Here is a 23,908-nt window from a genome sequence, read left to right on the forward strand (position 1 = left end):
ACAATTCAAATCAGGTCCCTCCACACCTATTCAAATGGCAGGGATGTTGAAAAGCTTACTCTTTTTTGCATTAGTACTACTAATCTCTTAATACCCCCACCGAAGCTTAATCACATTGTTCCACGTATGTGGTTTTCCCCCTTCCTCTTAATTAACTTATGGACCTGTAAGCTCAATACGATGGTATATAGGCTTACAAATACACATACCTTTTTTAGTGGAATTTGTTCACTGAGGTTGACTAGTCAAATAAACTACAGGATAAAAGAAAGTACTATAAGATATCAGCAACAATTGGTAACATTTTGAGAGACCCTTCTATTGTGGTGCTGTTACTGGGGGGAAAACCCTTTCTACTTGTGTGTAATACATGTTCACACCACATGGGAGAGCTCAAACACACTGTAACCAAAAGTCTATTAGTAGTGATTAAGACACCCGATTACCCAATGATTGATTGTTTTACATTATAGTTTCACTTTTAGCTAAGCTAAGTTGCAACATCCCTGAATAACAGCAGCAGACATACACACTGCATATTTCCCACAATGCTGCTGTGACTGCTATCATTTCCTCTCTTTTCTGAGCTGCATATGGCCCAAACGGATGCAGCCTATGAAATACATACACCATTACTTTGACATACAAATCAAGATTAGAGTACCTTTTCCTAATTCTAAATATAAGGCAGTTTGCATAGCTTACACTTAAATAAATTGATTAGGCATGTCACAATGCACACAATACAATGTTTATTAAAAAAAACATGGCACAATGAATCAAGACAATGTCCCTCCAAGCCACCTACCCTTAAAAATACGTCTAATAAATAAGTCATAGTAACAAGAATAAGGCTTTGATTCAGAGTTGGATGGCTCAAGTTACATACAGGTTCTCTACATATAAGACATAGTACATGTAGGGAAAGTTCTCCAGACTTTATCGAATACATTTTTCAGTGTGATACATGAATGATTCTTAAAATCCCATGAACGATTGAAAACTTCTGCACATCACGGATAAATAAAATAGGTAATCAGTTAAAGAACCTTCTTTATTGCTATTTATGAATCCAGTTCTACACAGAGCGTATGGATCCATGCAATACAGTACTTAATGCCGTCATAGCTTTGGTATGACACATTATTTTCCTCAACAGAAATAACTTCTCTGCATGGTGATGAAACCACCTTCAGCATCTCTGACCTGAAGTCTGAACTTGCTTAAACCAAGTCTTTTATACCACAAAACAAAAATGAATTGTATTAGGTAATGATGATGGTGATCATGATTTAAAATATCACTATTTCTAACTAGATCTGTTCCTCCTTTTTAATCCAAAGAACTTACACTAAATGAAGAACTTGGTTCTAACTTAAGTTGAAGGTTTGAATGAAACCCTCAGCTGCCTGACAAGTGTTCACAAAGAGAAGTCTGAGCTGTGAACATGAACACAGACAGATTTGTCGTTAAAGCCTGCTAACTCAACCCTGAATTTGAGCCCGGGACTCAGTAAGCAAGACCTCTCAGCCTTACAGACAGCGTGAGGCACAATGACCCTTTGAAAGGTTTCATCATAGCAAAAGGGTATTGTTTTATTAATGTTTTTGTTTCTTTAACTCGGAACATATTTTTTGGTCTGTCCCGGAAACGGGAACTCAGGCGCCCGATTGAAGTGTCCCGTTAAGAAGATCCACACTGTGCCGGTGATGAAGAGGAGAATGGCAGCCCAGAAACACACCTTGTCGATCATCTTCCCAATCAGTATCCAGCATTCAATTTCCTGTATTTGGAAATCAAGTTAATATTGATTAAAGAACTAAGATAACAGCTAGCATAAAACAATTATAGATAGGAAAACATAACATCAATAGACATTTAAATCGCATTGTTGTTGGCTAAAAGTTCAAAGTGACACTCACAGATCCGATGGTATTTTGTTGTCTCATACTCTCAGCAATGAAGTTGCAGGCATCCACACATTGCTTGATCTCGGGTGCAGCTTGGGCCAAACTCTTATACAGGTTAGCGGTGCTGCTGATATCCATATTATCCACTATAGGGGGAAGGAGATGCTAACAGTCAGACAATAGTATCGCCCAACGTTACTACCCAAGCCAGACGTAAGCATCTTTGATGGTGATGAGGCAGAAATTTAACAAAAACAATACACTTCTATCAAACAAATCAATGGCTCATATAAGGATATGAATAAATGTGATTCAAACTACACAAAAACAACATTTTTATATCATATGTAAACAACCAAAACACTGTGTTCAGAAATCAGACTGGGACTTGATGGCTGGTAAGATTTTAGATCTGGGTCAAAGGTTTAAAATCAGACATCTTACCAATGGATCGTGTGAGACCGTGCTTCTCTCTTTGTTTGTCAAACATCATTTCACTGCGAGGTTGCTTCAGTACATATTCCTCTGCTCTCTGCATGAGGCCAAAGGAGCTGCGCCGCCGCTCCCTCACTCCGTTCACCTCGGTTGTCACCTCACTGTCATCCACCAGTGGGGCCATGCCCAGGAAGCGAGGTACCATTTCCAGAAACACCTGCGGGAAGCAAAGAAGATAACAGAAGTTAGTTGGCACAAAATAACTTCTTCAATAGACACATTTCACTGAATTCTGCAGAGAATATACTTACATGTTTGATGGTCTTAGACATGGTATGAGTGCTGGGGCTACGCAGGGAGATGTTCAGCACCACTATTTGATTCGTGGCAATGAGAGTAGTGACAGACATTACAAAGATCAGGTACCTGAAGGAGACAAAGAGAATATCTGTGTTGGAGACTCAAACACTGTGGATTAAAGGAAAAACAAAAAGCCCAGCAGAGGTCAGCGGAGAGCACACACAGACTCACTTGCCGATGAGAGGCACCGAGAGCGATGTCTCAGGGATCCTCTGGCCAATAAGAAAGAGGAAGACAGTCTGAGCCAGCAAGACAGAGATGGATACGGTCAACTTTTGTCCCCCGGCTGTGGAGGAGACAACAGAGACTTAGGAGACAGGGGAACACAGCAAATATATAACATACCAGCTTTGGGATCCAATACATTCTCTTTATTATAGCAGCAAATAAGGCTACAAGGATAGAGATAAAACATGTATCTTAAAAGATATAATATGACATAACAGTGTTCTCTTCAGAGTTTTTCTGACAACATACTTACTGACTGTACTACTCTGTTATATCACTGATATAAGAAAAGTCAATACAAAAATTAAAAAACCTTTGAAATCGGGTCTTTAAAAAAAATTATAGTCAGAATAAGAATACCTAGAATTCATTATTATTTTTGTTTTATCTCTAAAGTATAAAACATGATAACACTTGGTATTTAATAACATTCTTTTAATATCGCCTCAGAAATTTGACAACGTCTTCACTGACCTTGTGCAGGTAGGAAGTAGGCCAGCACCACCAACGAGGAGACGAGGGAGCAGGGCAGGATGATGTTGACGACGTAGAAGAGGGGCTTTCTTTGGATGACCAGATTGAACAAGATCTCCTGATACTCAAGGTCATCTTTGGTGTACCGTGTGTTGATTATCTTCCTGCCTGGACGATGGACGATGGCCCACTCGCCATTCTCTGAGGGTTGAAAACACAATAAGCCGGGGAGGAATTGTGTGCTTTGGAAATTAGAGTGCGGATGTACTTTACCCGTGAAAGCCTCGGGGTCGATGTCCACCCACTCAATAGTTTCGCCTGTCTCTCCGACAGCCAAGATGAGGTCCACTTCATTGGCGCTGTACGTCTGGGATCTAGGGGTCGTGGCAGTAAGGATAGAACAGAAAATATATTTTTTTAATGATGTAAACCAAAATTGTTTATCCCATGCAGGCTCCATGTACGAAATAAAACAAACTAACAAATCAATTATATATATTGGAATCATATAATTGTTCCTCACCTGAATGCTAGCGTGCAGTTTTGATAATCAAATGGGAAGTAGGTGATCTCAATGGAACAAGTGCTGCGATAGATAGCAGGAGGCAGCCAGTACATCCAACCGTTGCTGCTGATCAACACATTGGCGTAGTAAGCCACATCAAACTTGCCATCAATGCTGCAGAGATTGAGGAAAAAGAACAGAGACAGCTGACACCAGACTACATTATGTATGATGACACTACAGGCAAGCAAAAAAAGGCACAATTTCACTCCTCTGTAACTGCCTTACTTGTTCTCCAGGACAATGTCAGGGAGCCAAACAGTTTTGCACGGAACACGAATAACACCGATGCCATAATAGTGAGATTCGTTCCAGGTTAAGCGATAATCAGTCCATTGCTGTCGATGACATTTAAGAGAAAGGTCACCAGTGACATTGAAAATGAGACACAACTGAGGGCTGAATAAGGGAGAAGGACAGAGTCCACGATACAAAATTAACCTTACTCCCAAATGTTGTGCCAGGATTTGTTCAAACATTATAAAAACATAAGTATGAAGAGAGGGAAAACTCACAATCTCAATCCACACATTAGTCGTAAGCGTCTCCTCCTTTTCATTCTGTGGTATAAGTGAAGAAGCAGTGTGAGTATTTGAGCTGGAGATGTAGATCATGCCCTGATAAGTTACTACCCCAGTGACAATAACAGCCATTATTGTGCTCTGGCCAAAGTGCGTATTGTCCTGTGGGAATGATGGTGAACTACTTTCTTAGAGTTGTGTAAATTTGCTGTTTGGAGATGTTGCAGCCAGGCTTTGGTGCAACTAAAGCGAGCTCTCACCAGGGAGATGAGATTAGTGAGGGTCAGCTTGATCTGAATCTGCAGCGTGTCTTCAGGATGAACCACTGGGCGGATATTCTTGTTGTAGCCACTGAACAAGTCGCTGATCAGCTTGGACTCCTCATTACACTGCACTGCATGAAAACAAAGATGAGAGATGGAGTGAGTTTACATACATATGTGTTGAAATTATGTCTGATTCATACTTTTTACGACGGGAGTGAGGAGAAACATTTTCAATAGCAATCAGTCTGGAAGGCAGGTTAACTAAGTCGGGTTCAGTTTATGTGTATATTGTGGTAAACTAGGGGGGAACGTCTAGCAGACCCAGTACAGGGGGCGGATCCCTGAGCTCAGGTGATAGGAGTCTAATATCTAGTTCTGGTGCCCAAGCCACCATGCACGTGTCAGTGGACAAGCAGGCTGGGCAGACGACAAGGAGGATCTCCTGAACCACTGGAGGCAAGCTGCATCGAACTGGAGGTAATCAAGCAGAGTCGGCGCTCTCCTCTGAGCTGCCCACACAGGACAGAGGAACTGCCTCATTGGGAGAAGGCTGAAGGCCGAAGACCCCGGACAGGGGGAATCTTTAATTCAATTTGGCCCTATCCCTTTATCCAAACCTATTTAATAATGAACACTTTTTGTTTGGTATCCACTGCCTCTGAGTCTCCTGGTTTATTGTGATACTTGCCTCGACGTCCCCTGCGTTGCTACAATATCTGGACTCTCAAATACTAACACTGAAACCCTGAGATCATACATGTTGTCATTGCCTTCCAATCCTGTCCATCGTTGATTGAATAGTTGTTTTTTTTAGAGAAAAATGCTCTTGACCATGTGGAGAAAATGCAGATGTAAAATAATGCTGCTTAGAATTGTATGTCCTTAGAAGCACCTGTACTGTATGTTTAAACATGTAACATTAAATAATGGTCATGAACGTTTTGAGCCAACTTGACGTCATGTGATGTCATGTATATGGAAAGTCTAGAGACTAGTAGTAACCATGCTCAAAACGGACCTTGAAGGCAACAATGCGATCTTTCCGTTCTCCGCTACACTATATTTCAGAATGAACTTGAAGAGAGACTAAGGCAGAGGTTATTTCCGACACATTGCCCTCCCAGCTGTCACTATCCATCGCTCAGATTACACAGCAGCTGGGGAACTCTAAACTAGAACACTTTTATGTCACACACGGGTCATCTACAATAATCATCAATTCCATCTTTATGCAACACATACTACAAAGCAGTAAAGATGTCATCCCCCATGATCGATTACTTCCAATGTCTGCCTGGTCCAATCAGGCACAAACATGCCACATAGTTTTGAGCTATAATCGTAACTCTCCCGTGTGACAATCTTTGTAGTGGACGGTGTGATGACACTGGAGAGATTTCTCACTTTCCAAAGGTTTGACAGTTGTTAATGATTAAATATTGGTAAATATAACGCTTAACAAAAACTGTCATTCCTGTGTATTTCAACCAAATTTAGCAGCATCGGAGCATCCCTTCAGGCCAATATCCATTTGAGCCATACTTTCTCCACTTTCAACAAAACATATCAAACAACACTCCCTCATAGGAAAATATTATAAAGACCTCAAAATGGTATTTTCAATGTAGGCAGAAAGTTGACAGCCTCGCCTTCTGCAGTAAACTATGACAAATCAGTGCAATGCTCAGATGTCATGTGGCAGGTATGTATAGATTCAATATATGACAGCCTGCTGGTATCTGCTCTAGTGTTGCTACAATATATCTATAATAATTCAGTAGAATAGCACTCTTTTTGTTTTCATCTACAAAAAAAGTATATTATAGGAGAACAGGCTGTGAATGGACAGCTGCAAAGACATTTCCAAAGCAATCCTGGCATTTTAGTACAAAAACTACATATTCAACAACAAACACTACAGCCTGAATGTAGTCTACTGTAGTTTTATGAGAATATGATTTTTTAAGGAAACAAGATTGCACTCTACAATGAGAAACACAGTATGTGATGTTCTTCTACATATATTTTAATGAGCCAACTCACACAGATCAGGGATGACGTATTTTTAAAGACCAGCCCCGGAAGTTAGCATTGCAATGGTTACCCAAAAAAAAGTGATTTTCCTTCAGATGTTGTATTATTACAGAAAATAAGCTCCGTGCCAAAAAACCCATTTATGATGGCATATTCAGTTCAGCAAGATAATCTTCACAATGTATTGGAAGTTGTTGACTTTGAGAACAGTGGAACCAGAGGCGCAAAAACATTAACTCATGTCCGAGTTTTAGGACTCATTCCTGCAGCTCTCCAATATCATGAACATACAACATACTGTTTATGTTTGAGGTCTCTGCTTTGACCTGGTTACACCCTGCAGCTGCTCAGAGAGAGACAGGAGAGGGATGATGGTAAAGCGACAGAGCCTGCAAGTGACCACTGAGGGAATGCAGGGCTGATCATACGGGTGAAATGAATTGGATATATCATCAACTTTGGCAGATGAAGGCACTAGAGAGCCCTCGCTATGAGGGACAAAATATGTGTGATTTACCTGAACCGACCCTTTAAGGTGACTCGAGGGAAGGCCACACAGGTCAGGACGACATGGCCAGGCAGGTAAACATTACAACTTCACTGTTTGACTAGGGCAAAGGCAAGCCACACCGCCCCTAGTTGGCTGTGTGCCATTGTCCAATGCAGACTCCTATTTATGCAACCATTTTGAACATAAGGAGCAAAGATAATAACATTTGATCGAGCAGCAAGGATCCAATCTCGGCAGCATCTCAGGCCTGTTGGCAGTCAGATGCTTTCCATTCTACCACATATCACTGTCTGAATGAGGACCGAAGTCGGAGAAGAGTTCATTCCTAATATCAGAATTAATATTGCACCTTGATGGAGTTCATTCATAACAAGATTGTAAGTAGAGCTGCTGTATGGAGATCATATAGCCCCATCTAATGTTTAGCATCTGACAGTGATATTGGCATCGGTGTCATTAGGCCTATTTTAGGGGGGCTTGTAAAAAAAAAAAATTTGTAAAAAATCTTGGCGTGACGCAAATGATGCGAATAGAGCGAAGCAAAACTAAACATTCGCCTGAATGAGAGACTCAAAAATGACCGTAAGTTGAAATATTTAAACTTTGCAGAAAGATTCGTCCGACGCTGAGTTTCGAAAGCGAATCAGCGTTGATACGCTACACCCGTCATCGCTGACGTCGTGCCGTTGGTGAGTCTAACCGGCTGCTGCTACTCTCGTAGCGCTGGAAGCGGCAGTCATTCATACATAGTCGGTGAAATTCCCCGAGCCTACAGGTGATGTTATGAATAAATATATATATGATATTAATGTTATGAACCCGAAGGCGTTAGATGTTTCCGACGTATAAAGCATATAAAGTATAAATCAGAAATAGTGGTTATTTCCTCCATGGTGGATGGCGGAAAAGATAACCGTTTTCACGGAGTCAAGCCACGCCCCTCTTAGGCGGGAATAAAGCAAATGACTCTCATGTGATTGGTTGAAAATGAGGGCGACATCCACGGGGAGTCTCAAAAACCCACAAACAAATGTGTAGCGATCCACAAACAAATGCAGTGCGATCCACAAATAAACAAATCTGAATTTATTTATGTGTGCATTGGAATGTATTTGTGAATCGTTCTGCGTGAATTTGAGAGTCAAATTTATTTGTAAATCCTTCTGTGTGCATTTGTAAATCGAATACATTTGTGAATTGTTCAGTCAGGGTCTAAATAATAAATAATATAATCATTTATTTTATATAGCGCTTCTCAAGTCATGTCGACATCCCGAAGTCGCTTTACAGAGTCCAGTAGTCACACACACAGTCATCCCGGTGGTGGTAAGCTACATCAGTAGCCACAGCTGCCCTGGGGCAGACTGACGGAAGCGTGGCAGCCAATCAGCGCCTACGGCCCCTCCGACCACCACCAACACTCATTCACATCCATACGAACCGGGGTGAGGCTGCGGTGCATGTCTTTATGATGGTGGGGGAAACCGGAGTACCCGGAGGAAACCCACGCAGACACGAGGAGAACATGCAAACTCCACACAGAAAGGACCTGGAACGACCGGGATTCGAACCCAGGACCTTCTTGCTGTGAGGCGACAGTGCTAACCACTGGCTAAAATAGCATCTGCATTGTTTCTTCTGGACATCCTTCATCCTATTTCCAGTTTCCTAATGAATGCATTCCAGAATGTTTTTTCGGGGTCTAGCTCGTCCATGCCGGCACCTTGTCACTGAGGAATGTTTAAACTATTCCAGTGACCTCTGCCAAGAAGATGGACAGGAGACTTGTCCACAGCTGTTGAGAGCAACTAGTCATACCTTTTGCCTCTTGAGTGGATCAATGGAATGATGTTTTCAAACTTTCATCCCATCAAGGCTCTCACTTCTGATTCTACTCGAGCCTTTTGCTACCTTCCTGTTGCATGCTGTCATCTGAGCCCCCAGAACACCTTCACACACTCGGCTGCTCTCATGACAAAGCACAGACGACGCTGTGCCCTACTTGATACTTTCTTTGTCCTCATCCTGTAGCTGCATTGAATACTCAAAGTAATACGTAATCATGGGGCAGGTTATGGAACAGAGGATCCCTGTGGACTGCGCCTTTTACTGTATACAAGAAGAGATAAATCCCAAACATATTTTTTATCCGGTTTGTCTTGTATGTCTTATATTTTGTGTTTTGTTTTTTATTCTTGTGTGTTGCTGCTACTGTCTCGACAAATTTCCCCTTGGGGATTAATAAAGTATATATCTATCTATCTATCTATCTATCTATGCTAAATGTTTTACTAAGTCATGCAAGCCTACAAATTAGGTGCATGGTGTCATGCACGGATGTCAACAACAAAAACAGTTTAGGTCTAATCTATAGCAGTATGTGATTATTCTAGGTTATAGATTAACTGTATTTAAGAAGGAAAATTACAAAATAGTCGAACGTCTGTATAATCTACACAAATGCAAGGAAATACAACAGTATGTGTGTAGAAGTTGTCCAAGGGTCTTAAGTAGGGCACGTTTTCTCTGGCATGCCAACCAATGTCGTTAGAGTTTTAGAGCTGGTTGTCTCTCTAAATACTGATCTTCTGTCAATAATCAGGCATTTCGTGTTAAAAAGGCAGCCGATGAGGATGTGGTAAAACATGGGACACTGCACCACTTACCCTGAACCATCAAAGTCCCGAGAACAGTTACGACTCCAAAAAATATCCCAAAACCGTGTGTTGCCATCATGTTCCAAGACCACTCCACTGCACCACCCTGAACGATATATAAATATTAAGTTTGAGAGAGAGAACGAGAGAGAGAGAGTGTGAGCGAGAGAGAGGGAGAGTACTAAATCCCTGAACCAAATGCCCTGACTGTTGCCCACCCCGGCTGTTGCTATCCATGGCTCAGATTTCACAGCAGCTGTTAAACACTAAACCAGGACTTCAAGTCACACTGCGGTCACCCACAATAATCATCATCATGATCATTAGACAGCAACTATCTGAGTCGATGCAAGTTATTTAAAGCATTTTTGTGACAAAATATAGGCAATATTTAGATGTTGTGCTGTTTAACACCAATATGATAAATCTCTGTTATCCCTGTGTATATATATATATATATATATATATGTATCCCGATTATAATAGTTCTAGTTTGATAGGTGTCATTCATTGTAGGATTACTATGATTGTTTATTTCCATATGAAAATCCCCAATTGCAATATTGTCTTGATAGCGTGCGTTGATCTGTGTGTCAGACAGAGCAAGAAAACAACAATAAAAAAGCAGGTAGATGCATGCACCCGTGGGTGCAGCGAGGTGTGCAGGCCTGCTCTCTCCCTGTTATGTGTCTGTAGTATATTAATACATACTCCGTAGAGCCTTGCTGCTTCAACAGCAGGACTCCAGTCGTGACAGAATAGCTGCAGACCAGTGTAGCGGCCTCAGAGGGCTGGAGGTGAACAATGCTCATAAAACTCCATGGAGACAGAGACTAGGAACTGCTTTAGGATAAATTGCATTAACAGAAGTAGATCCTGCTGCAAAGGTAACTCCTAAAAGAACAAACCAGACGGACAATCGTGACGATTCAATCATTTCAAATCCAGGGATGACATTTGCTACGAGTAATAGACGTAGTGCTACTCTGCAGCGACAAGGGCAACTAACACACGGACAGATTTGTGGAATGTGCCATGTGAGTTGGACAGTATGTGATGTACTTCTAAATATACAGTTGGGGGAAACAGAAATGAACTTCTTCAAGGTAAGTGGAGCCTCCAGAAGGCAGATTGTATGTCTCGCACTCAGTTCAGTTCAGTTCAGAGATCAGAGACGGAAGAAGGGCCGCATCTTGCCCACAGAGCAAAAAATAATATGCAGTTTAGATTTAAAAGATAAGAAAGGCAAACGTTTTTCTTTATCATCTTAAGGTAAAGGAATCTTTCAACATATGTACAAATGTACCTCTTCTGTACAGCTGAAGCCAATTATTTCTGTCTCAATACCAACCAATTATATTGCGCAGTTCTTTAAAGTAACTGACAAGGAGGCCTCCTTGTGAAAAATGTCAGACAGATATGCTGTTTTAATAAATATAGTTTCATCCAGTGAAGCATATGGATCACAAACGTTGTACGTACGTGCAGCTGGACAAAGAGCTGTATATGAATAATGCAATGACAACATATTTCTCATCCCCATTGCCTGCTGTGCATCCATGACAGCGCTACGATAACATTAAAGATATCGGTAAAATTAATCATTCACTTTCACACTGCAATCCTCTAATTTGTGATGTACATATCATGTTGAAAGCTTGTTGCAAATGGAAGTTCTCGGGTGTACCTCAACCCACAAGCCATTAGGTCACACCTACAAAAATCATAATCATTTATGCTTTTTTTTGCCATACAATTTTTAACGTCTGCACTGTTGCCATTATGTTCAATCATCCAGCTCTGGATATGTGTGCTCTACTTAAATTTAAATAAAAAACAAAACGATGAAGCCTATAGAAAAAAAAGAAGTGATTCAATGTTTTGACTCGCAACATGAGTTGAAGCTGACGGAGAATCCATTGTGATTTTATCCGACTGTGACAAAATAAAGCTTTCCTGCTTCACTGAACCCACATTTCTAAAGTCAAACAGCGTGAAGCCATGTGTTCCATGTGCTTAGTCTACTAAGTACTTTGCACCTGTTCACCATGTCAAGTATAGATAGCTTATTGTTTTTCACCAAATGTACATTTTTGAAGGACTTTACAATAACTATTATCAGGGCATTTAATCTGAGATTACCAGGCATTTAGTCACATGTTTGCACAGGCTTCCCTTGTTAGTTGCTGCCTATTTCAGATGGGGTCATTCATTGGTTGCCCCATGTCCAGCCCCTCCCAGCCAAGTAATTAATTCCCCAGCTTTCAAAATGTTCCCGTTCCTCCACTGCAAAATACCATGTTGAGTCCCTTTTCAGGACTACACATGTGGTTTGGCTTGAATGTGGAGTTCAATGTCTGTTCAACTTCTGTTAGGTTGTAATAGTTTATTTTGATAACATCTGCAGAGGTCTTATGTTTTAAATTAATACATATAGAACTAGAATGGGCACTCGGTAGAGCGCATACCTTCGCATATCACAAGATTGGGCATTGCATTATGAACATTTTGGCATTAGTTGCATGCCAATTGGATAAAAATTGACCGTGCTATGGTAAAAAGAAGATTTTGACCATTCCATGACCTTGACCTTTGACCCGATTGATCCCAAAATCTAATCAAATGGTCCCCGGATAATAACCAAACATCCCACCAAATTTCATGCGATTCAAGAAGATTTTGACCTTTTCATGACCTTGACCTTTGACTCGATCGATCCCAAAATCTAATCAAATGGTCCCCGGATAATAACCAATCATCCCACCAAATTCCATGCGATTCAAGAAGATTTTGACCTTTTTCATGACTTTGACCTTTGACCTTTGATCCGATCGATCCCAAAATCTAATCAAATGGTCCCCGGATAATAACCAATCATCCCACCAAATTTCATGCGATTCGGTTTAATACTTTTTGAGTTAGGCGAATAACACACATACAAATAAATACACAGCGATCAAAACATAACCTTCCGCATTTTCAATGCGAAGGTAAAGATATTATAATAGAAAATATTATGGAGAATATTGATATTGTTATTAATGTATTGTGAAGCATAGGGGTAATGTTTACTCTCTGCAAATGTAAATGGCAAGAATTAATGTATGTTGCATGAGAGTGACTGTATGTTAGCATTATAGATTGACGAGGCCGGTTGAATTCCGTGAAGTGACTCAATAATAAGAAGGGACTTTTATTGTGAAAGTGACTTTAATGCGGACAATAACAAGACGGGACTCTTATTGTGAAAATACTTGTTTAGCGACTTGACCGGAAGTGAAGTTTTGACCGGGCCGGTGACATTGAGTATAAAACTCCGTGGATTAGAGAAATCGGGTCTCTTCCACAGGTATTCTCGACGCCGGAAGGAGGTCGGAGGAGCCGAAGAAGAGCACGATCGTGAGCCTTGAATGTTTGTTTTACCCTTCCTGCCATTAAATGTTGATAACTTAATTCACGCGCGTCCGGAAGCCTGTTTTCCATCATCTGCGAAGTGCCCAGTTTCAGAAACACTTAACACTTCCCACACAAAAAAACGTGATGGTGACCAATCAGTGGGTTTCCCATGATTATCACTATCAGAGTCGATAATCATGGGAACACCCTTAATGCACTACATCTATATTCCCCCTTTACTGACATGTCACGGACTTTAGACTTCAACAATCAGAAGTTATCTCTAAGTAATGAGCAATTTAAAATGTAAAAGGATGTAGATTATGAATCAAATGTTGTAAAACAAATACAGTGACAAGGGAAAGGAAATTAGATTCTTTAAAAAAAAACAGTTTAAAAGAACAGTTTTCCACTATGTTTTGTAGAACTGCAGATGTCTTTCACATCTAGAATTAGATTAGCATCAATGGACAACTTTGTTCATTCGGCCGTTTCAGCTAGAATAAGATTTGTTTGACTTTGTTATTCATTGACAAATGTGGATTTGGTATCAATTTCGTCAACCACCATAAGCAGATTGTGGGACGACACAATCTGTTTTAAATTGATCAATACAGAGGTTTACTTTAGGTTGCAATAATGATATTAGAGTGGAGGAAATATATGTATTTACATTGAGAGAGTCTCCTGAAATACTCTCTGAAATGTGTCAACACAGTTGTAATGTGTGGTAGCTGCGGTGGTGCTTCTAATGGTGTGTGTGTGTGAATGAGTTATAGAGAGGGAGAGGGAGGAGGGAGGAGGAAGAATGGAGGAGGGAGGGGAAAGGATGGTAGTGGTGGGAGGCGAGAAGAGAGGAGAGGGAGCAAGTGTTTATTTGAAGTGACCAGGAATATAGCACTTATGAAGAAGATACATCTAGAGTAAGGGGGTTACTGGCGGACATGCTCTGCATTATCAGCCAGTGGCTGATCTCTGGACTCTCAGATTGAGCAACACCACAAGAGACTGGCAGCTTCGAAATCAGTCAGACACAAAGGCAGGAAAGAGGAAAGACGTGTATCAAAGAAAGCCAAAGGAAAACCCAAAAAGAAAGAGCGACAGCAGGCTGAGTTGTCACAGTCAGGAGACGAGAAAAAATAGCTGTTGTACAATAGAGTTGCACATTAACTCTGCGGTACAATGGTTGAGAGAACTTTTTATTTATGCATTTGGGGAGGAGTATGAAAGATTTGGAGGACGGGGGAAGAGGAGGAGGGGGTCGGAGTCAGGGATCCAGCAAGGAGTAAATGTGGTGACAGCCAGTGCAAGGGGACAAGGACTCATGTGAGACACAGAGGAGTTAAAATATAGGGACAAAGAGAGGGAACAAAGAGGGACTGGCAGACCCCAAACTGGACTTCAGTATGGGTGTTAAGAGCAAGGCTGCTGCTGCTATCGTAGTCTTGCTGCTGTCCCTCGGCTCCCTGTGGATCCGTGAGTATTTCTCTCTCTCTCTGTGTGTGTGTGTGTGTGTGTGTGTGTGTGTGTGTGTATGAGTGTGTATGTGTGTCGGTGTATGCATGTGTGGTTTCTATCTGTACAATTCTTCCCTTATTTCAAATGCAAACGCTCCTTGTCAGGAATTTGTCACATGGTGTGTGGGATGCAGAATCAAGCATGATGGTTACACCACGTATTGCTCAACCCTTCAATGTTCTTACATTTGTTTAATTTAATAGCATAACATAAGTATTTATATATGGGATTTGACATATTTTTGATGTGTGAGAGGATACACCATAACCTAAATAATAACTTTTATACGTGATAAAAACAAAAACAGACATCTGGTAAGCATTGTAACAATGTTCAATGGGATCATGTGATCTCTTTCTTTTGCTTGGACTCCATTCAAAGATATGAGAGACCTGAGTGAGATTTCAGAGTGCAAACAGAGCTGAAATGAAACTTCAGTTCAGAGCATGAAGAGCCAGCTCTGCATCCTCACAGTAACTTAGTAAGGAAACTTATATTTCGACACAGCTCTTAGTTTTCAGCGGAAAACTTCCCCGTAGACATCTTTGACATCTACAGTAGGTCACTGGCAAGTTAGAAAAGCATGTTTATAAGAATGGGTTGAATTTGAACTGAGAGCGTTTGGTAGCTCTGACTCCAAGTTATCTGACAGGAAGCGTGTTGTTCATGAAAGTCTCCCAGGGTCCGTTTGGAGGCTGATGTTTAACCGCATTTCCATCCTGCAACCGCAGGGTTTGTGGTTCGATCTGCTCTCCCCATTAGTTGCAAGTCGAAGTGTCCTTGAGCAGGCACTGAAACCCCAGTTTTCCTACGGCCGCTTCGCAGCACCCCTGCTAATAACTAAGGATGGGTTAAATGCAGAGAACTAATTTCCCCTTGGGGATTAATAAAAGTGTATATTCTATTCTATTCTATTAATGACTCATGTAGAACCGGCAGATTGTATGGCTTTTGGTAGTAAGGTGGTCGGATGCATGTCATTAGAGACTATGATAGGGTCAGCAACTTGTCTCGTGCACGTGATGTGTGCTAAGGAAGTCAGTGTTTGAGAAAATTCAAATCACAGGGTTTGCTTTGTTTCAGGCTGGAATGAGCTCAAAGGGATTAAAACGCCTGCTGTCAAAAGAATGTTATTTTCTGCCTTGTCTTTCGATCTGTCTACCTACTCTGTCTATCTACTTGTCTATGTGCTGTATGATCTTAAATGTGTGGGTAGGTCACAATAGAGAAATGAGAAAGTGTAAACTATAAATAAATAAAATCTTAAATATATATATATTTTTTTAAGTGTTGCCAATCTCTTTCCAATAAAAAGTGGCTTGCAGCAACAGCTCAAAAATGTGCTAAATCTAGCAAGTAAACTGACAAGTAGGCAAAACTGACCGGCCCGGCTCTTCAAGCCTGCAGCCTCCGAATCCATTCCCCCCAAAAGTATCATTATGATGGTAAACTTATCCTCATGAAGGTAAACAATAACAATGGCTATTGTTAGTACTTACCAAGCTAGCAGCTTGTGGAAGACTCTTGTGAAGAGCCATGAGTGCTCATAGGTACACAGTTAACTAGATAGCTAATTAGTTAACTAGCTAGATAGTCGAGCAGGCAGGCCGTCAAATGACCGGCTCTTAGAGCAGGCATGATGTTTTATTTGTTGGCCAACCACTGAATTTAGCATCACACTGGTTCCCTTGCGAATAGCCAGTGGGATTTCTTTGGATTATTGCAGAAAATAATGTATGTGGCAAACACAAGTTCATGATACTAACACATTTTCGTAGCTAGATCAGAGGTGTCAAACTCATTTTCACCGTGGCCACATCAACATCATGCTGCCCTCATAAACTTAAACACTTTATAAACTACTCCCGAACATATTGTTATATAACTCTCTTTGCATTTGATTGTAGAAATGTTGTACATGAGAAAATGTCTCTAATATTAGAACATCAATCCATTTCATTTGAAACCTTCAAAATAAATGCACAGGATTTTTTCTTAAAGTCTTTAAGAAAAGGTGATCATGTGTTTTTCAAGCCTTCAGGGGCCACGTAAAATGATGTGGCGGATCAGATTCGGCCCGCGGGCCTTGTAGGTAAACACTGCTTGTGTGTTTTTTGTAACGTAAATGCAACTGCCAGAAGTAAAAACCTACTTATACACTGCAGTTGAGTGCGAGTATACACAACAAGGCTTTGAGGGCGGACTAGTTGGTGTGATGATATGTATTTTAAAAAAAACGCCAGATATTTTCCCTCAGGGGCCTGAGACATAAAACAGAGCAAAAAAAGAGTAAATGCGAGAATTAATTATTTATATTACCTGAAAAGGATTTTTTAAAACATTGTGTTCACAACTTGTTTCCGTCAAGTGGCCAAAACAAATCTGTTACTGCAGGTTCAATTTATGGAAATAGAGTCATATTGACTCAGAATTCTTTATCATTAATATGTAAATGCAAACTAATAAATACTTAATGTTGAAGTGTTCAATGCACATAGGCTACAATGTCCTTGTGTTTGAAACAGAGTTGCAGTATTATCAGACAAAAAAGGACTCTGTAATCAAACACTAACTCTTTTGTGTCTCTTCATAATGTCTCGCTGCAGATGGAGGTTTGGATTACCACTGGGAATCTTGTTTGAAAGGATATAAACAGGTGAACACGGTAAGAGATCACACAGATTATGAAGCATATCCTCACTTGTTACATCTCCTCCATCAGGCTGGTTTTGTGAAGCAGATGGCTAATGAATGCAGTGAATCGCTTCCGCGTTTTCTCTTTCTTTGTCCCCTGCCAATGGCCCGCACACTCACATCCTGCCCTTCCCCCCCACTGTCAGCTTCCCCAGCTGTACAACAGCAGCGAGGCCGATGGGCCTGAGGCCCCGCTGGTCATGGAGAGGTGCCCTGGTCAGACCTTCCAGGTGGCGCTCCTGTTCTCCCACCTGCTGGCTGCACCGGCCTACACCTCGGACGTGCTGATGAAGCCATATTTGTCCAGCTGGGACGAGCTTGTGAGGTAAGATCATCAGATAAGAGGAGAGGAGAGGTGGATTAATTGTACAGCCACTGGAAAGAAAGAAGACTAATTGCATGCTTGCATCTATAAGATAATTAATCTCCTTCTGGGTTACTCCTCCAGGTTTATGGAAGCGCTGGGCCCCATGGTGGGACTAATATCTAGAGAGATAGAAAGCAAGACTTCTATAATCCGTCAACTGGCCCTGTTGTCAGAAAGGAACCCTGAAGCAGAGCTGGGCCCAGATATACACTCAATAAACGGTGTGAGCACAGAGAGTGGGACGAAGAACACTCAGAAGGCCTCACAGCACAATGGCGCTTACTACTCTGTACGCTCCATGATCTGGGTGGAGCTTAACCAAGGACTGGTGGACTTCCACCACCAGACGGACTCTGGATGCAGGACTCTTCTGCGTCTGCATCGTGCTCTGCTTTGGCTGAAGCTCTTCCTGGAGAAGCTGGCTGAGACGCCAGCCGCCGGCCGGCTAAGGAGCCCCTCAGAGTTGTGTCGAGAGGCCTACCAGAACACCCTCGCCAACCACCACACCTGGTTTGTCCGCAGGGCCGCCGAGCTGGCCTTCATTGCCATGCCAGAGCGAGGTTTCTTCTTCAGGCTGGTGTGTGTGCAGAGCCAGGAGGAGCTGAAAACGGTGCTGAATAGAGTGGTTCAGGCCATTGAGGAGGTTTATGACCGGACACAGAAAGCCCTTGAGGAAAATAACATGCTGGACTTGCCTTAGAAAAGGGGCGTGGCCATATTTTGCACTGTCCTCATTGTTTCATGTGCATCACATATAAACATCCAGCAAAAAACAACTGGTTTACCCCCCCCCCCCCCCACACACACACACACACACACACAACCAAAGTGCTGCGTCAACAATCAACTGATACTAAAAGTCTGTTTGCTTTCGGCCTGTGGACATTCTTTAATAGATTTTATGACTCGGTTTCTCGCCTCAGAAAGATTTTAAAGACAGCTGATGCACTCAGGCTGGCTAAACACAGAATGTTAATTATTTAAGCAGGTGCACACATCTAAAGCAACCCTTTGCAACACCACTGCAATCCATTCAGCATTTGTTCTCAGCATGTGTCACAGGGAGGTGATTTTGTAATTTTGTAATGGATTTCATCAGATTGTACAGTTCATGTTTTGTTTTCATGTTTTTTTACATATACAATTCTATTGAAAATGTGCTATATGCTTATTTTAGTATGCTACCTCCAAAACATGCCATGTAGCCTTTAAATCTGGGACAATCTTTCCCTTTCAAGAGGTATAACACAAAAACAATCAACATGTGCTGAACAAATAGATAAATGGTGCTTCATAGCATCTGTGTTGTGAGTATGGGAAATGAATGTCTCTTTTATATATTGTACATTTTTCTATCATGTTCAGAATTATTAAATTTAAAAAAGAAAAAAGAATCCAGATGCCTTTTTTCTGATGTAGTCTGGTCGAGTTATGTGATAACTCTGACATTTAAATGCCAATGACTGAACTGTAATGTTATCCCCAATCCAGCAGAGGTGCTGGTGCTCTGCTACAGACAAATCTTCACTTACTATCATATCATGGTGGATATAATGGGCTCTGTGTGACACTCTTACCTGGACACTTTGATTGTTATGTGTGGGGTTTTCACCTTAAAGATAAAGCCCCGCTAGTTGAATTACCAGACCAACTCCAATGACCACAGATGACAGACTCGAGCGCGTAGTTTTACTTGTCACAAGGAGAAATGCCTGAGCTGTGCCTCCGCACTCACCCAAAACACTCTGGCTCAGTTCTCCCCCGACAATCCTTTAATTGAAGCAAGTCATTTACACAACACAGTATGGGGTCTCTTCCGTATGAGCTTTACGACCCTAAATTCCTGTGGGTGTGGGTATATGGTGAAACATGAAACAAACCCTTGTTCCTGTGTCTGCTCATGAACCAGATGTGACCCTGGAACCTTTTGCTCTCAGGGTGACCAGTATAGAATAAACAACACAGCAATAATATGATTGTAATTATTAATCTTCTTCTAATAATTACAACCCTGTGGCGTAAACAATAATTCATAGGGCTTACATTCTTGAATACAAATTGAAAACACATGCTCTAAAACCTAACATTCCCTCCTGTTTTTCATTTTTTAGCTTTGTACTGTGTTTTTCTCATATTCAGACCTGGTTAACTTGTTATACACATTGGATGTTGCTCCTTGCCTCGCATGATCAGCCGCTGTGGAATAGATTTCCCTCTAACAGTATGGTTCCAGTTTACCCAAAATTCGGCTTCACATATCCCATTTCTCAAACCTGGAGCGTGGGGGGTGATATCGTATTCTGGCCTTTTGGTAACCTACCCCTGCCATGGATGCAAAACATTTAGCCTGCAATCTGCTCATCACTTTGCCATGGAGGGTCACCTGGTCAGAGAAAATAGGCAACACAGAACACACATAGCAATTCGTTTTCCCATAACTTGCAGGCAACTTATGTATATACGAAAACCATTTATTCTTCAGCCGTGGTTGTTTCTCTTCTTCGCTGTCCCGACCCCAGGGGTCGTTTTTCAGATGTGTCCATCTTTTCTGCCTCGACTGCAGTTCATCATAGTTCAGCAGTCCTATGACCACTAGGATCGCAGCAACTGTGGCCACTGCAAGTAACACCTTACCAAGCATTTTCATCATTTTCTTCATGGATTGTGGCTCAGTTGATTTCTTCACCGGGTTGAGACTAGTGGCCACTAAAAGAACCACCACCCTTTGTAACCGGACTTCACACCACAATCCCGTCGTCTGCCTGGAGAGGTATTACCTTCTTGCAGTGGCTCTGATGTATCCAGGTGTTCCGCTCTGCAATTTTTAACGACGTTGGAGTAGTCAGCAAGACGGTGAATGGACCTTCCCAACGTGGATGGTGCCAATGTTTTCTTTTCACCACCTTGATGAGGACCTGGTCGCCTGGCTCCACACGGGTGTTCTGGAGGGGAGCAGAGATGTCTGGCAGATTATTTGTTCGAGCGATCTCGTTGCTTTTAAAAAGACGGCTCATCCAGTCAGCTAGTGTGTGCTCCGCCCCCGCCTCATCTACCTCTCTTATAGTGTCTATAATTGGTAGTCTAAACTGCCTCCCTGTCACTATTTCAAAAGGTGACACCCCCTGCGGAGTGGGCGTAATGCTCATGTATGTTTCAACCAGAGACACACATTCCTCCCATGTCCTCCCCGTCTCTTCCATTGTTTTTCTAAGCCTCAGCTTCACTGTGCCGTTTGTCCTCTCGACTAACCCTGCACTCTGGGGGTGATATGCGCAGTGGTTTTTTAACTGAATGTTTAAATGTTCGACCATTAAGGAGATGACCCGATTTACAAAATGAGAGCCGTTGTCACTGTACAGTCTCTCTGGAATCCCTTTGTTTGGTATGATACTCTTGCAAATGGCTTTTGCTACAGTTATGGCGTCTGCATGTTTAGCTGGGATTATGTCCACCCATTTAGAGAACGGCCATATTAACACTAAGCAATACTTGTAGCCTTTGCATGGTGTTAGTTCAATAAAGTCCATGTTCAAATATTGGAATGGGTATGAGGGGGAAGGACATTTCCCTCTCATTGGTCTTTCATTTCCTTGTGCATTATGTCTGCAACATATCATACACGCTCTACAAAAGTTTTTGGAAAATGTTGTGTAATTGTATGTATGGAAATGCATGTTTATCATCCGTACCATCCCTCCTCTTGAGACATGGCATGGCCCATGACTCAAATGGGCAGCTGTGTTGTACAAGCTTGCTGGGAGCACGAGTTTGCTTTGTATTTTAAACAAGCCGTCTTTATCTGTTTCTGCTCCGTCGGTTAACCACTTCTTTTTTTCGTTCTCGGGTGCACTGTTCTGCATGTCACGTAATACATCTAGTGGTATTGGCTGTGGAACACTTTCTCTACTGTGTAGACGTGTAAACCATATTTCCCTACAGCTGCTTCCTTTGCTTTGATGTCCGCGTGTGCATTACCTCGTGTCACCATGTCCTTTCTACTGGTATGTGCTGCACATTTACATATTGCGACTGTACGTGGTAACAATACTGCTTTTAAAAGGTTAGTCAATAGGTGTGCGTGGATGACAGGTTTTCCTGTTGATGTCTTCATTCTTCTGCGAGCCCATTGGGCTCCGAACACGTGTAGAGTTGAGTAGGCATATTGGCTGTCTGTGTACACTGTTATGTCTTTCACTTCTGCTGCTTTGCACGCTTCAGTTAATGCCACCAATTCTGCTGCTTGTGCTGAATACGTGTGTGGGAGTTTTCCAGCCTTAACTACCTCTTTTTCTGTCACAACAGCAAACCCTGTCAGGTTCTGTCCAGTTATGGATTTTGAACATGAACCGTCTACAAACCATGTCTCGCCAAAGCCTAATGGTATATCTTTCAGATCAGGACGTGGCTTGCATGTTTTCTCGGTTTCCTCTTGACAGTTGTGAGGTTCTCCGTCCTCAGGTGTAGGCAGTAATGTAGCTGGGTTCAAAGTGGTGCATCTCTTAATGGTGATATGTGCTTGTGACATAAGTGTAGCTGTGAATGCCAGATAACGTGCTGGCGATAAGAAAGCCATCTTTGTCTCACTCAATAACATGGATACTGCGTGTGGTACCATCAGTATGAGTGGATGGAACAGTATAATTTCAGCGGTGCAGTGCACAGCCATAGCGGCTGCACATACTGCTTGCACACATACAGGGAGGGCCTGGGACACAGGGTCCAATTTCTTTGAATAGAATCCTATTGGTCGCGATTTGGTCCCGTGTTTCTGTGTTAATACTGATGTCATGAAGCCTCCCTTGCAGTCAATAGTCTGTTCAAATGGTTTGTCATAATCGGGTAATGCCAGGACAGATGAGCCCACGAGGCAACGTTTAGTAGCCTCGAAAGCATTATCTGCCGCTGGTGTCCATTGTATCTTTCCTGTCATGGTCATGTCCTCAGTGTAGATTGTGTCCAACAATGGTTGTGTTAAGGTGTCATAATCTGGGACCCATGATCTGCAGTAATTAGTCAAACCTAAGAACTGCATCATCTGTCTCTTTGTCACGGGTTTCTGTGATCTTTCTCATCTGAGTATTGTTTTTTCCGATACTGACCATCACCTCCCTCGGGTCTGTTTTCTTTACAGTCCCTGGCCATATGCCCTTCTTGTCCGCATCTGTAACACAGGAATTTACCATACTCATTTCCTCCTCCATTGCGTCCTCTGTTGCCGCCCTTATCTCGGCCTCCTTTATGACCTCCTCGTCCTCTTGCTCCCCCTCCCCCTACAACAAACACCTGCTCATCCCCTTCTGCTGATACCACAAATGCTGCTGTCAACTTCTTCTTTTTCTTCTCTCTGATCACGCTGACTGCATTTTCCGCATAGTTTAAGCACTCTTGCACTGAACCTGTTATGTGGTTGACATTGAATTTGCGGATATATTCAGCTATTCCTGGGCCGAAACCATTAATTAAGGCCTGTTTTAACTGTTGTTGGTAGGGGGTGGCGTCTCCAACATCATATGGGATGCCGCTGTTTGCTCTAAAGTTTGATTGGCTCTCTCAACCAATCCTTGGGACTGAGGAAAACTCATAATAAAAATATAAAATAGATAACTATAAAAAAATTAAAAGGATCAATTTAAAAATGAATAACCCACAACCCTGAGATTAAGAGTCTCATGCTCTACCGACTGAACTAGCCAGGCAATTGATCAATTAATTTAAAATTTTAAAATTGGCAAAATAATGCATTTATTTAAAACAACATTTCAAAAAGTAAAAGATGGTCGCACACTCTACTAATTAATAGTTATCCTCAAAATAATTCTTCAGTCACTGTCCTGCGGGGCTGCTCTCTGTATTGTGACTCGGCGTGCGCAGCTGAGTGAGTAGGGGAGGGGCCGCGCAGCTGAGCACAGCGAGGCTGTCATCCTCAACCTTTTTTTTAGTTTTAGTTGGAGCATGCATCAAGGGTATTTTTC

The 23,908-nt window shown here is 41.9% G+C and overlaps 2 protein-coding genes across 2 annotated transcripts; one reads left to right on the plus strand and one right to left on the minus strand.

The window, feature by feature from the left end:
* Positions 1-729: 729 nt before the first annotated feature.
* chrne (cholinergic receptor, nicotinic, epsilon) lies at positions 730-10,147 on the minus strand. Its single transcript, XM_056408321.1, has 12 exons — positions 9,971-10,147; positions 4,754-4,887; positions 4,488-4,532; positions 4,201-4,310; positions 3,931-4,086; positions 3,681-3,781; positions 3,408-3,608; positions 2,877-2,991; positions 2,657-2,771; positions 2,355-2,562; positions 1,923-2,056; positions 730-1,783 (listed from the first exon to the last, which is right to left on the minus strand). Exons 1-12 carry the CDS (start codon positions 10,038-10,040, stop codon positions 1,616-1,618), a joined length of 1,557 nt encoding a protein of 518 aa, XP_056264296.1. The 5' UTR covers positions 10,041-10,147; the 3' UTR covers positions 730-1,615.
* A 4,119-nt stretch (positions 10,148-14,266) lies between these two features.
* Positions 14,267-19,330, plus strand: gltpd2b (glycolipid transfer protein domain containing 2b). The gene is made up of 4 exons (XM_056411750.1): positions 14,267-14,833; positions 17,482-17,540; positions 17,716-17,894; positions 18,018-19,330. Exons 1-4 carry the CDS (start codon positions 14,764-14,766, stop codon positions 18,634-18,636), a joined length of 927 nt encoding a protein of 308 aa, XP_056267725.1. The 5' UTR covers positions 14,267-14,763; the 3' UTR covers positions 18,637-19,330.
* Positions 19,331-23,908: the final 4,578 nt, after the last annotated feature.

This window comes from Pseudoliparis swirei, chromosome 3, assembly GCF_029220125.1.
Source record: "Pseudoliparis swirei isolate HS2019 ecotype Mariana Trench chromosome 3, NWPU_hadal_v1, whole genome shotgun sequence".
Taxonomy (NCBI): domain Eukaryota; kingdom Metazoa; phylum Chordata; class Actinopteri; order Perciformes; family Liparidae; genus Pseudoliparis; species Pseudoliparis swirei.